Source organism: Taudactylus pleione, unplaced genomic scaffold (genome assembly GCF_031769625.1).
Source record: "Taudactylus pleione unplaced genomic scaffold, aTauple2 ptg000758l, whole genome shotgun sequence".
Lineage (NCBI taxonomy): Eukaryota > Metazoa > Chordata > Amphibia > Anura > Myobatrachidae > Taudactylus > Taudactylus pleione.
Genome location: NW_028285160.1, coordinates 2,485,150 through 2,497,436, shown reverse-complemented (window position 1 = coordinate 2,497,436; position 12,287 = coordinate 2,485,150). Strand labels below are relative to the sequence as shown.

General features: G+C 52.6%; 1 protein-coding gene across 2 annotated transcripts in view; it reads left to right on the top strand.

Annotated features, from left to right (window-relative positions):
- Window positions 1–12,287, top strand: part of LOC148476984 (ATP-binding cassette sub-family B member 5-like) — a 155,794-nt gene that overhangs the window by 55,248 nt on the left and 88,259 nt on the right. For both annotated transcript variants that reach the window (XM_088457385.1, XM_088457384.1), the window contains exon 4: window positions 1,747–1,897. In XM_088457385.1, coding sequence (XP_088313511.1) covers window positions 1,747–1,897 — 151 coding nt within the window. The remainder of the gene's footprint in view (window positions 1–1,746; window positions 1,898–12,287) is intronic.

The window sequence follows — 12,287 nt, the reverse complement described above, 5'->3', positions numbered from 1 at the left end:
GCCTAGGGTTAAATGACAGGCATCTAAAATCTAGACGCCTGTCATTCTCTCGATGCCGGGAGACAGGCGCCTGGCATCCCGATTGAAGGGATGCCGGGCGCCGCGAGCGGATAGCCGCAGGGGGGGGGTTAGGTTAAGTCACCCGGGGGGGGAATTAGAGTTAGGCACCCCCCCGGGAGGGTTAGGCTAGGGGGAGTGAGGGTTAGGGCGGATAGCCGCAGGGGGGGGGAGGGTTAGGTTAAGTCACCCCGGGGGGGACTTGGGGTTAGGCACCCCCCCGGGGGACTTAGGTGTAGGCAGCGGGGAAGGGGGGGTTAGGCACTTAGAGGGGGGAGGTTAGGGTTATGCACCCCTAAGGAGGGTTAGGGGGGTTGGTTAGGTTAGTAAGTACTTACCTTAGGGGCGACGGGATTCCGCTGCCAGGCTCTGCTCTTTTGTCGGGCTGCCGCAGCCGGGAATCAAACTGTCGGTCATGCGGCAGCCAGCTTTTCATACCAAATGCGACTGAACACATAAGCCCAAGGACGCCGTCACGGAGGTGAGTAGCGGCCAATCCCAGGCCGCATCCTGACAGGGAGGGTTTCCAAGGGTTTGTGAACCAAATCCCAACATTTTTAGCCAAAAAAAGGGGTTTTGCACAATTCTCCACCTGCTCTGAGATGGTGAAAATTTCTTGTCGCTTTTAACTGTGGAGAATTCGCATGTGCGAAAGGCGCAGCTAATAGGATAGCGCGATAAGTATTTTTGGCGAAAAGTTCCTACAAGTGTAAACTTTTCGCACAACTGCTGCTTATCACAGTTAATTGGATATGGCCCTAAATCATGTTGTTGTATTTCTCACTCTCTTTTAGCAAATGGCACACAATCACATCAGACTGATTTACTTGATATGATTAGTTAAATAGCTTTGGTTCCTATTACATTCTTAATTTAAAGACTCAGAATTTGTATATCAGTATTTTGGAAGTGGTAGGTGTTCATGGGTGTGACACTCTCTATTCTGTGCGAGTGGCTTTCTTATTAAGACTTTTCTACAAAAATGCAGGGCAGGTTCTTAAGAATTGTCCTTTCAACAGTTTCCTAATATAATTTTTTCCATTTTTAAAGCTTCAGAATCCTTCCTCTCTAGCTCACAATATTGATTATTTAATGGAAGCCTTTTACTGCTAAGCCACAGTGTATTTATAGTACTGCTACCAGTGTCAACAAGAACAAATGTTATTGTCTTCTAAAAAATTTTTAGAGGATCATTACAATAAAAGATCAAATTACAGTATCCTCTCATAGCAAATTGGTCTTTTACTTTTATAACCCAGGGGTATGGCAAAAGTGGTTGCAGAGGTCACATTTGGGACCAGGCTTCACTGGCTCCTTGAAGTTGAGGCTCTGCTCCTACATGAATCAGGTCCTAATAAAATCCCTTCACCAGCCGTGGTCCTGAACTGTACTGAGAGAGTTACCTATTCTGTGTGTTTCCAGAACAAATGTGGGTCAAAATAATGAGATCTCACACAAAGACAATGGAGGTCAATTAAAGAGAGGCATACAGGAGACATTAGAGACCATCCCAGTTCACGCATTATATACTAAATCTAGACATGGGGAAAGAGACAGGCAGGAATATGGCAAATAGAATCCTAATAATTAAGTAGAAGTACATTAGGACTCAGTAATGCATACCTACAGATGTTTATTATATAAATACTAAACTTGCATTTTTTTCCCTTGGAATCTGATTCACTTTAGTTTCGCTATGCAGATGGGCTGGATGTTCTCTACATGATTATCGGGTCCATTGGCGCACTCGTAAATGGTATCTGCCTTCCCATAATGCACATTGTGTTTGGCGAAATGACTGACAGCATCCTGTGCCACAACTCCTCACTACATAATTCATGTAAGAATTCCAGTGTTATCATTAATGCTGGTTACACACTTGTAGATCTATCTTTCGTTTGAACGACGAACGATGTATCGGTATCGCATCAGCAGGTCTGTACACCCGATATGTCTGTGAACAACGTTATTTACAGACATAGCAGGTCGGCCCTGCAGCACAGCTAATGCTGTTATATCATTCAGATATATCGGTCCATCTGCATGTGTGTACAGGCGACCGGCCGACTGCCTGTACACTGGCTGCAGAGACTGACATCACAACTGGACTTGCCAGATATATCAAGCCACTGGGTCAGGTAAGTGTGTACCCAGCATAATAGTAAAAAATTAATTCTGAAACATATACTATAGTGAGAACAGAATGCTGGTATATCTGTGACTGCATTAGTGTTGTGAATATTCATTAAGCAAAATGGGAAATATATACTTTGTCACTCTGTGCATCATTCAATGATTAAGAATAACAATATTCTCCATGAGAGAATCCATTTTGGGACATGCCACATCTATGCAAGAATGACAGAGATAATATAGTTCACAGTTGTTCCTACTGTGTATCTGCACAGCACCTATGGTTTCTTTATTTCAGTCATTAGTTCCTTCATGGTAGAACCTGTCTGAGATAATCATCTTTCTACTTCAGGGTCCATAGGGTATCCACAGGATACCTTGGGGTATAGGCGATGGCGGCAGACATCCAGGCACCACAGAGTTAAATTTTCAGCCTCCCAGGATGCACTGGGGTCCCTCTCCTATACCCCGTACCCGAGCCTCAGGCCACTTAGTTTTCGTCGGAGCCTGGCTGGACCAGTCACACCGTACAGAGGGGTTTTTTTTTAAGGCCCCTGAATATTTCTTCGCAGCTGTGGCTGCACAACTAGAGTGCTCCAGCATAGGACAGTCAGTATTGACGTCCATGCTGTCACTCCTACACCCCGCCGGTACCGATCCGGGGATGCTGGTAGGTAGCTGGGGTCACAGCTAGCGGTGATCCCGGCTACCTGGACTGTGGCCGGATGCACGGGGAACAAAGTAAGGTAACTGTTACCGGCGGGTGCCCACCGCGGGACCCCGCCTGTAACACAGTCCTGTTTGGTCCCCAGGCAGGGGGCTCCCTGGGGACCGGCTGCGCGTGGGGCCAGGTACTGATCCTGCGCCTTCCACTAGACCACCAGGGACAGCGGGCCGCAGCATGTGCGATACAGCGCGGCGTCCCAGGGGTTAATAGCAAGCCAGGGGTGAACGCCTTCCCTGTCTCACAGCCGGCGTCTCCCCCGCTGCACAGTGCCATTCCACAGCGGTCTGAGCGGGCTGTGTCAGCACTCCTCCCCCGGTCCCTGCCTTCTCTCTGCTCCTCGGTGGCCATTTTCTCACTACATGTGCTGGGGATGGCAAACGCTGCTGGAAGCTGATACAGATGCCATTGCGGTCCGGGTCCCCCGCATACCTCTCCTTCAATTAAGGTCAGTGTATGCAGCGCTGTTTCCTACCAGGCTCTGGTCTGTGTAGTTGATCGCAGTGCTTGTAATGCAGGATGTTATCTGTGCATTGTATGTGACTTAAATGCTAGCGCTGTTTGCCTATACTTTCATTTCTGACTGTCAGCCTTTTTCCTATCCCTGTTCTTCTGCTACAGCCGTTGCGGTGCGGTGTTGCAGGGTGTTTATTACCTCACAGTAAACGTGGTTTTTCTGTGTGGGAGGTCACATACGCTCCGTTCACATTCCTCATGTCTGAAAGTGAACGAGGATATCCTCTTCCAGCTATAATGTACTGATATGTGCAGTTAGTGGATGGATATGTAGACGCTGAGGGTTTATGGAGGGCATGTTGTATTATATATCACGCCCCATTTCTGTCACTGCCTGCACAAAAAAGGGGATGGCCCTCGGCTGGCTAAGACGCTTACAGCCTTTGTGGGCAACGCCCCCTGCGTTTCCCCATAAGGGTTATCGCAGCCTGTGGTGGTCTCATCACATGCAGGGGTCCCTGGACAGTTGACGGTACCCCAGTGTATCCTGTTTTTCGCCCCCCCAGGTCTCGCAGGAGCCTGTGTGGGTGAATTTATTGTCCAAATGGTATAGCACCTGATGGACGTTTTACAGGGGGAGTCACCATTTCGGCCTTCTAAACGGCCTTTCGGGTCTCAGATGGGTAAAGGCATGACGTCTGATGATGGTGACATTATTGACTTTTTCAGACACGAGCCCCTTAGTGCAAAGGAGGCGTAGTCTGGGTCTAAAGTCTATATACCTGGCCTTCTACGGGCAGTCCGTGCGGCTTTGGTTATTACATATCCCCCGTGGCTAAATCCAAATATGCCTTCTTTAAGGATAAGGGTGTTGCCACTGTAATTCCTCTATCTGGTCAGGTGGATCATTTAGAGGAGGCGTGGAAAATCTGGGTAAGCGGTTCCAGCCTCAAAAACGGTTGACTTTCTACTTCAGGGTCCATAGGGTATCCACAGGATACCTTGGGGTGTAGGTGTGAGGTCAGTCGCAGGGCACCAAAGAGTTAAGCTTTCAGCCTCCCAGGATGCACTAGGTCCCCCTCCTATACCCCGCCCCCGGGCCAAGGCACCTCAGTTTAGTTTGGTGCCCGGCCGGAGTCGGGTGCACCTGTTGGAGTGGGGGCTAGAAGAGCCCCTGAAGCTTTTTCTTCATGCAGCTGTGGCTGCACATCTGGATGAACAGCATGGACAGTCAGTCCTGACGTCCATGCTGTCTTCCCTACACCCCGCCGGTACCAGAACGCCGGTACTGATCCGGGGATGCTGGTGGGCGTCTGGGGTCACAGCTAGCGGTGACCCCAGATGCTCCGGACCATGGCCGGATTCAAGGGGGACAGAGGTAAGCAGCGGGGTCCCGCGGTGGGTCCCCGCTGATCACATGGTCCTAAGTCCCCAGGCAGGGGGCTCCCTGGGGACTGGCTGCAGCGTGGAGCCAGGCGACCAACCTGCGCTTCCACTACCCCCTGGGACAGCGGACCGCAGCAGAGCGGTAGCGCTGCGGCGTCCCAGGGGTTAAATGCATGCCAGGGGAGCGCGCCTTCCCTGTCTCACAGTCGGCGCCTCCCCCGCTGCACACAGCCCTCTCTGCACTGTGCTGACTGGTCCTGTGTCAGCGCTCCTCCCCCAGGCCAGCTTCTCTCTGCTCCTCGGCGGCCATCTTCTCTGCAACGCATGGTGAACGCTGCTGGAAGTCTGGAAGGAAGCATCGTGGTCTGGGTCCCCCCGCATACCTCTCCTCCGCTGTGGCTCAGGTCTGTGTATGCAGCGCTGTGTCCTACCAGGCCCTGTGTCTGTGTAGTTGAGTGATCAGCGCTGTTAGTGCAGGAATTGTTATTTCTCTGCATTGTATGTGACTGTGCTAGCGCTGCCTGTAACTTTTCTTCTCTAAACTGTCAGCTTTATTACTGTCCCTGTTCTTTCTGCTAAAGCCCTTGCGGTGCGGTGCTGCAGGGTGGTCTCTCGCCTATTTAATACTTAATTGGTGAGAGAGGTCACATACGTGGTTCCATAATGTCTGAAAGTGATTTTCCCCTCCGGCTACAGTGTACCACGTGCAAAGTACCGTTAGCGGAGGGGGAGGGTAGCGCGGAGGGCCTTTGCCGGCAGTGTTTGTCCATGGCGCGGCCTATTACGGTTACAGCACCGGTACAGGAGCCGCCCTGGGCTTGTTTCGCTCAGGCGTTAACAGCTTTAGTGGGCCAGTTAGCTCCGCAGCCCGCGTTTACTCCGATGGGTTTGTCCCAGCAGTCTGTGGTGTCGTCACCCATGCAGGGGTTCCCACGACAATTGGTGGTACCCCACAGTCTCCCTATTTCCCCGCTCCCGGGTTCTCAGGAGCCAGCGTGGGTTAACTCCCTGACGAGTTCTGTACAGCACTTGTCGGATGTGTTGCAAGGGGAGTCTGTGATGCGGCCTCATAAAAGGCCGGTGGCGTCTCTGTCCGCTCCTTATGAGGATGACGAAGGGACGTCTGATGATGGGGAGATTCTGGATCCTTACGATCAGGAACCTTTCCATACTAAGGACGCTGATGCTAAGTCCAAAGTATATATTCCTGGACTTATTCGGGCGGTCCGCACAGCCTTGGTGATTGAGGACGAAGTTCCCCCAGCGGCTAAATCTAAGTATGCCTTTTTCAAAGATGTGAAGGGCGATGCCACAGTCTTTCCTCTTTCGGGTCAGTTGGTGGACCATTTAGAGGAGGCGTGGAAACAACCTGGCAAAAGATACCAGCCGCAGAGACGCCTGGCGGTGGCTTATCCGTTCGCGGATAATTATTTTGCTAAGTGTGAATCCCCTCCACAGGTGGATTCTCACGTGACCCGTCTTGTCCGTAGTGCCACATTGCCGATGCCATCCATGTCCTCCCTTAAGGATGCTACGGACCGCAAGGTAGAAATCTGCCTGAAGTCCGCTTATTCCCTTGCACGGGGGGCAGCACGGCCGGCTATGGCCATTTGCTGGGTTGCCAGAGCGATGGAGCGCTGGGCGGATTCATTAGAGGCTTCTTTTGAATCCGACTGTCCGGCCGAACAGGCGGAGTTGATTGGCAATCTCCGTGATTCGGCCACCTACATCAACGAGGCGGCTCTAGACATTAGTACTCTGGTGTCTAGAATTTCTTCAGCAGCGGTAGCTGCTCGTCGCACCTTGTGGCTGCGATCCTGGAAGGCGGACGCAGATCCAAGAAAGGTCTGGAAGCGTTGCCGTTTACCGGAGAAGTTCTCTTCGGTCCGGATCTGGATAAGATTGTGGCCACGCTGGCGGCAGCCAAATCTGCTTGTCTCCCGTCGGCCGCTGCTCCTTCTGGTTCTGGACCATCGTCCTTTCGGTCATCTAGGGCCCAGGGCAGGCCCAAACCACAGTCGTTTCCTCGACAGGCTGGCCCTAAGAAATCGGTCAAGCCCCGGAAACAGGCATGGAGTACCAGACGTCCGGCCCCCAAGCCAGATGACAAGCCTGCGGCCTGACGGTCCGGGTCTCCCCTTGGGGGATCCCAGGGTGGGAGGCCGCCTGCTGCAGTTCTCCCGGTGTTGGTCGTTCACTACGACAGACACTTGGGTTCTGGAGGTGGTCTCTCACGGGTACGCCCTCTCCTTCCGGCACAGACCCCCGGCTCGATTCTTCACCACGGGTCTACCATCAGACCGGAACAAGGCTACGGAGCTGCGGAAGGTATTGCACACTATGCTCCAGGCTGGAGTTATAGTGCCTGTTCCATTCTCCCAGAGGGGCCAGGGTTTCTATTCAAATCTATCTTTGGTACAGAAACCCAATGGGTCATATCGTCCGATTCTCAACCTCAAAGCACTCAACAAGTCTTTGCGGGTCCTGAAGTTTCGGATGGAGACCCTACGGTCCATCATTCTGGCGCTGGAACCTGGGGACTACATGGTGTCATTGGACATACAGGACGCTATGGCGGTCATGGCGGCTTCTCTGCGGCTGCAAGGAGTCCGCATGTTGCCGTACTTGGACGACCTGTTATTGGTGGCAGGATCTCCAGAGCTCCTGTTACACCACTTGGACCTGACCATTGCACTGCTGCAACGGCACGGCTGGCTAATCAACTGGCAGAAGTCCACTCTAATCCCGTCTCGGAGGATTCTGCATCTTGGAGCCTTATTGGACTCGGGACAGCAAAGGATCTTCGTGACGGAGGACAAGATCTCTGCTTTACAGTCAAGGGTGCGCAGTTGTCTGCACAGCCGCCGGGTGTCCTTACACTCGGCGATGAGGTTACTGGGCTCCATGGTGTCGGTGTTCGACATGGTGGAATACGCCCAGTTTCACTCCAGACCTCTGCAGCACCTGATCCTGTCCAAGTGGAACGGGCTGCCTCAGTCTCTGAAGTTCCAGACGATTGTGCTCACCCCGGAGGTTCGCCTGTCCCTTGCGTGGTGGTTAAAGACGACCCACCTCAACAAGGGACGTCCGTTCTGGGTTCCAAATTGGGTCCTGTTGACAACGGACGCCAGTCTTCGGGGCTGGGGAGCAGTTTCGGGTCCACACTTGTTCCAGGGCAGGTGGACACCGACAGAAGCGGAGCTTCCAATAAATATCTTGGAACTCCGTGCGGTCTTCAATGCTCTCCTGCAGGCACAGCGGTTTCTCCAGGGTCACCCGGTGCAGGTCCAGTCGGACAATGCTACCACCGTGGCCTACATAAACAGGCAAGGAGGAACTCGCAGTCGGGCGGCTCTCGTAGAGGTCTCTCGGATCCTGGTTTGGGCGGAGCGCAATCTTCCGGCCATATCAGCGGTCTTCATCCCGGGAGTGCTAAATTGGGAGGCGGACTTTCTAAGTCGCCAGGACGTTCATCCAGGGGAATGGTCCCTGCACCCGGACGTTTTTCAACTACTGGTGGACAGGTGGGGTCTTCCAGAAATCGACCTCATGGCGTCCCGGCACAACAACAAGTTGCCGGTGTACGGGTCTCGCACAAGAGACGAAGGGGCGTCTCTGGTGGATGCTCTGTCCGTCCGGTGGACGTTCAGGTTCGCATACCTGTTCCCTCCGGTCTCCCTTCTTCCACGGGTAATCCGGAAATTCAAACAGGAAGGAGGGACGCTCCTGTTGATAGCTCCCGCGTGGCCCAGACGGCACTGGTTCTCAGACCTTCAGGGTCTGTCCGTGGACAGTCCTCTGCGGTTGCCGCTACGACCGGACCTTCTGTCTCAGGGTCCTTGTCTTCACCCGGACCTGACTCGGCTGTCTTTGGCGGCGTGGCTGTTGAGACGGCCATACTGAGGTCCTGGGGGTTTTCCAGCTCTGTGGTGCGTACCATGTTACGAGCTCGGAAACCGTCTTCCGCGAGGATATACCATCGCGTGTGGCATACGTTCTTCCAGTGGTGTCGACCGAGAGGTTATGCACCGCGGGAGTTTCGTCTGTCTCGGATTCTCGCCTTCCTGCAAGCGGGACTAGATCATGGGCTTCGCCTTGCTTCTTTGAAGGTACAGGTTTCGGCCCTATCTGTCTGGTTTCACCGTAGGATTGCTACAATCCCGGATGTGCGCACCTTTATGCAAGGTGTTCTCCGTATTCAGCCGCCCTTTGTTCCACCTGTGGCGCCTTGGGATTTGGCTGTGGTCCTGAGGGCTCTCCAAGGACCGCCGTTTGAACCACTGGGCTCAGTGGATATTAAATGGCTAACAGCTAAGACTGTTTTCCTTCTGGCCGTTGCTTCAGCCAGACGTGTTTCTGAGTTAGGGGCTCTTTCTTGTAGACCCCCTTTCTTGGTTTTTCATGGGAACAGGGCAGTGCTCCGCACTCGGCCCGAGTTTCTTCCCAAAGTTGTTTCCCAGTTTCATGTTAACGAGGAAATAGTTGTTCCGGCCTTTAACTCACCGGGTCTTTCCGTGGGTGAGGCCTCTTTGGATGTTGTGCGGGCCTTAAGGACTTATGTTGACCGCACTTTGTTGACGCTTTGTTGTCCTCTATGGCTTCTGTAAAAAGGGTTGGCCTGCTTCAAAGCAAACTTTGGCAGCCTGGATCCGTATGGCTATTTCTGAAGCTTATCTTCATGAAGGCCTACCGGTCCCTCCTTCTCTGAAGGCTCATTCCACTAGGTCTGTGGGTCCTTCGTGGGCAGCTCGACGTGGTGCCTCGGCAGTTCAGATCTGCAAGGCTGCTACGTGGTCTTCTGTCCATACCTTCGTGAGGTATTACAGGTTTGACACCTTCGCCTCTCAGGATGCTTCCTTCGGGCGGCGGATTCTCCTTTCTGCACAGGAGCGTCCCCACCCTTAAAGGATACTGCTTTGGGACATCCCCAAGGTATCCTGTGGATACCCTATGGACCCTGAAGTAGAAAATATGAGATATGGTAAGAACTTACCCTTGTTATCTCTATTTCTACGAAGTCCATAGGGTTCCACAGGACTCCCGCCCTGTCGCACCTGTGCTGCAGATGGGCTTTGCTCTGGTCACCGGTTTTCCGTCTCCCTCTGGTGAGAATGTGATTCTTGTATGTGTCCAGATCTTTGTTCTCTCTCTTCCTTCTCCTCCGGCCTATGGCTTGGTAACTAACTGAGGTGCCTTGGCCCGGGGGCGGGGTATAGGAGGGGGACCTAGTGCATCCTGGGAGGCTGAAAGCTTAACTCTTTGGTGCCCTGCGACTGACGTCACACCTATACCCCAAGGTATCCTGTGGAACCCTATGGACTTCGTAGAAATAGAGATAACAAGGGTAAGTTCTTACCATATCTCATATTTTTTGCATACTCCTTTTGCGGATAATTACATTTCCGAATGGGAGTTGCCTTTACGGGTAGATTCTCATGTTACACGTCTAGTGAGGAGTGCTACGTTGCCCAGGTCCTCTTTGAAGGAGGTTCCAGATTGCAAGGTGCAAATATATCTAAAATCCAATATTCCCTTGCTGGAGGGGGTTCCAGGCCGGCTATGGCCGTGTGCTGGGGGGACAGAGCCATGGAGCGCTGTGTAGGTAACTGGATCCCTGCACACTGACTCTCCAGCAGAGCAGGTGGATAGTGGCAAATTCTCAGAGACTTTGCCACGTTCATAATGAGATGGTCTTACATATAGCCTGCTCCTTTCCAGAATCTCCTCGGCAGCAGTAGCGGCTTGCCACTCCCTGTGGTTGCGCTCTTGGAAAGCGGACGCAGATTCCATTTGGAATGCTTTGCCTTTACGGGACAAGTCCTGTTTGGCCCTCGTCTGGACGCAATTGTGGCCCTGCAGGTAGCAGCTACGTCTGCGTGTCTGCCATCGGCTACAGTCCCATCAGGGTCTGGGGCTTTGTCTTTTCGGCCCTGTGAGGCCAGGGTAAGTCTAAAATACAGCTTTCCAAGACAGTAGCCAGGAAATCTGCTCAGCCATAAGAACAGGCTTGGAGTACAAGACGTCCTACTCCCAAGTTGGACTATAAGCCTTCAGCCTCACGGGACGGGCCTCCTCTCGGGAGACCCCAGAGTTGGAGGCCGGCTTCTCCAGTTCTCCCAATGCTGGTGTCTGACCACCACGGACACTGGGGTAAGAGAAGTATTTTCTTGAAGGTATGTCCTCTCCTCCCGGTAAAAGCCTCCCAGACGGTTTTTCGTTACAGGTCTTCTGTCAATTCAGGACAAGGCCCTGTAATTTTTGAGGGTGTTACACTCCAGGCAGGAGTTATAATACCTATTCCCTTGCCCCAAAGAGGAACGAGGTATTACTCCATCCTCTTTCTGGTACAGACACCCAATGGGTCTTACCAGGACATTCTCAACCTCGAATCCTTCAACAAATTCTTAAGGGTTCCTCGGTTCGGGAGGGGGACCCTGCATTCCATCATTCAATGGAGCCTGGGAAATTTGTGGTGTCGTTGGATGTATTCAGGGTGACTACCTAAATATCCCTCTTTTCTTAGCACACCAGTGTTTTCCTCAGGTTTGCAGTGGTCGATAAGCATTTCCAGTTTCTGGCATTGCCTCTTGGTCTGGCCTCCGCGCCTCACGGTTTACCAGGGTCATGGCAGTTATGGCAGCCCACCTGCGGATGCAGGGGGTCCGCTTGTTACTCTATCCGGGCGACCTCCTGTTGTTACCACGGTCCCCAGAGATACTTCAGTGCCATATGCAACGGACAATATCTGTGTTGCTACGTTAGGGCTGACTGATAAACTGGAAATGGTCCTCTCTGATTCATCACAGAGGATGATCCATATCCCAACATCGGAGGATCTTTGTGATTGAGGAAAAGATCTCTGCATTACAGGCAAAGGTACGCAGTTGCCTGCAGAGTCGCCGAGTGTCTATTCACTTGGCAATGTGGTTCCTGGGTTCCAGGGTGTCGCTGTTCGACATGGTGGAGAGTACCCAGCTTCACTCTAAACCTCTGAAAAACTTGATCCTCTCCGGATGGGATGGGTTGCCCCATCGGATAAAGTCAATAGGCTTTCCCCGGAGGTTTGTCTCTCTCTGGCCTGGTGGCAGCGGAAAGCTCACCTAAACAAGGGGCTTTGGGATTGCGGACAGGGTCCTTCTGACGACGGACGCCAGTATCCGTGGCTGGGAAGCAGTGACGGGTCCACACTTGTTCCAGGGCAAGTGGACACCAGTAGTTTTTGCGCTTCCCATAAACATCTGAACTCCAGCATGCAGGACAGGTCCTCCACGGAAATACCGTGCAGGTACAGTCTGACAACGCCATCATGATGGCTTATGTAAACCACCTAGGAGGTTCCCGAAGTCAGGCGACACTAACAGTGGTGTCCCGAATTCTGGCTTGGGTGGAAGGCTATATCCTTGCCGTCATCGGCAGTGTTCATTCAGGAATCCTCAGATGGAAAGCAGGCTTTCTCAGCCGTCAAGACGTGCATTCAGGGAAATGTCCTCTTTATCAGGATGTGTTCAATCTTCTGGTGAGCAAGTGGAGC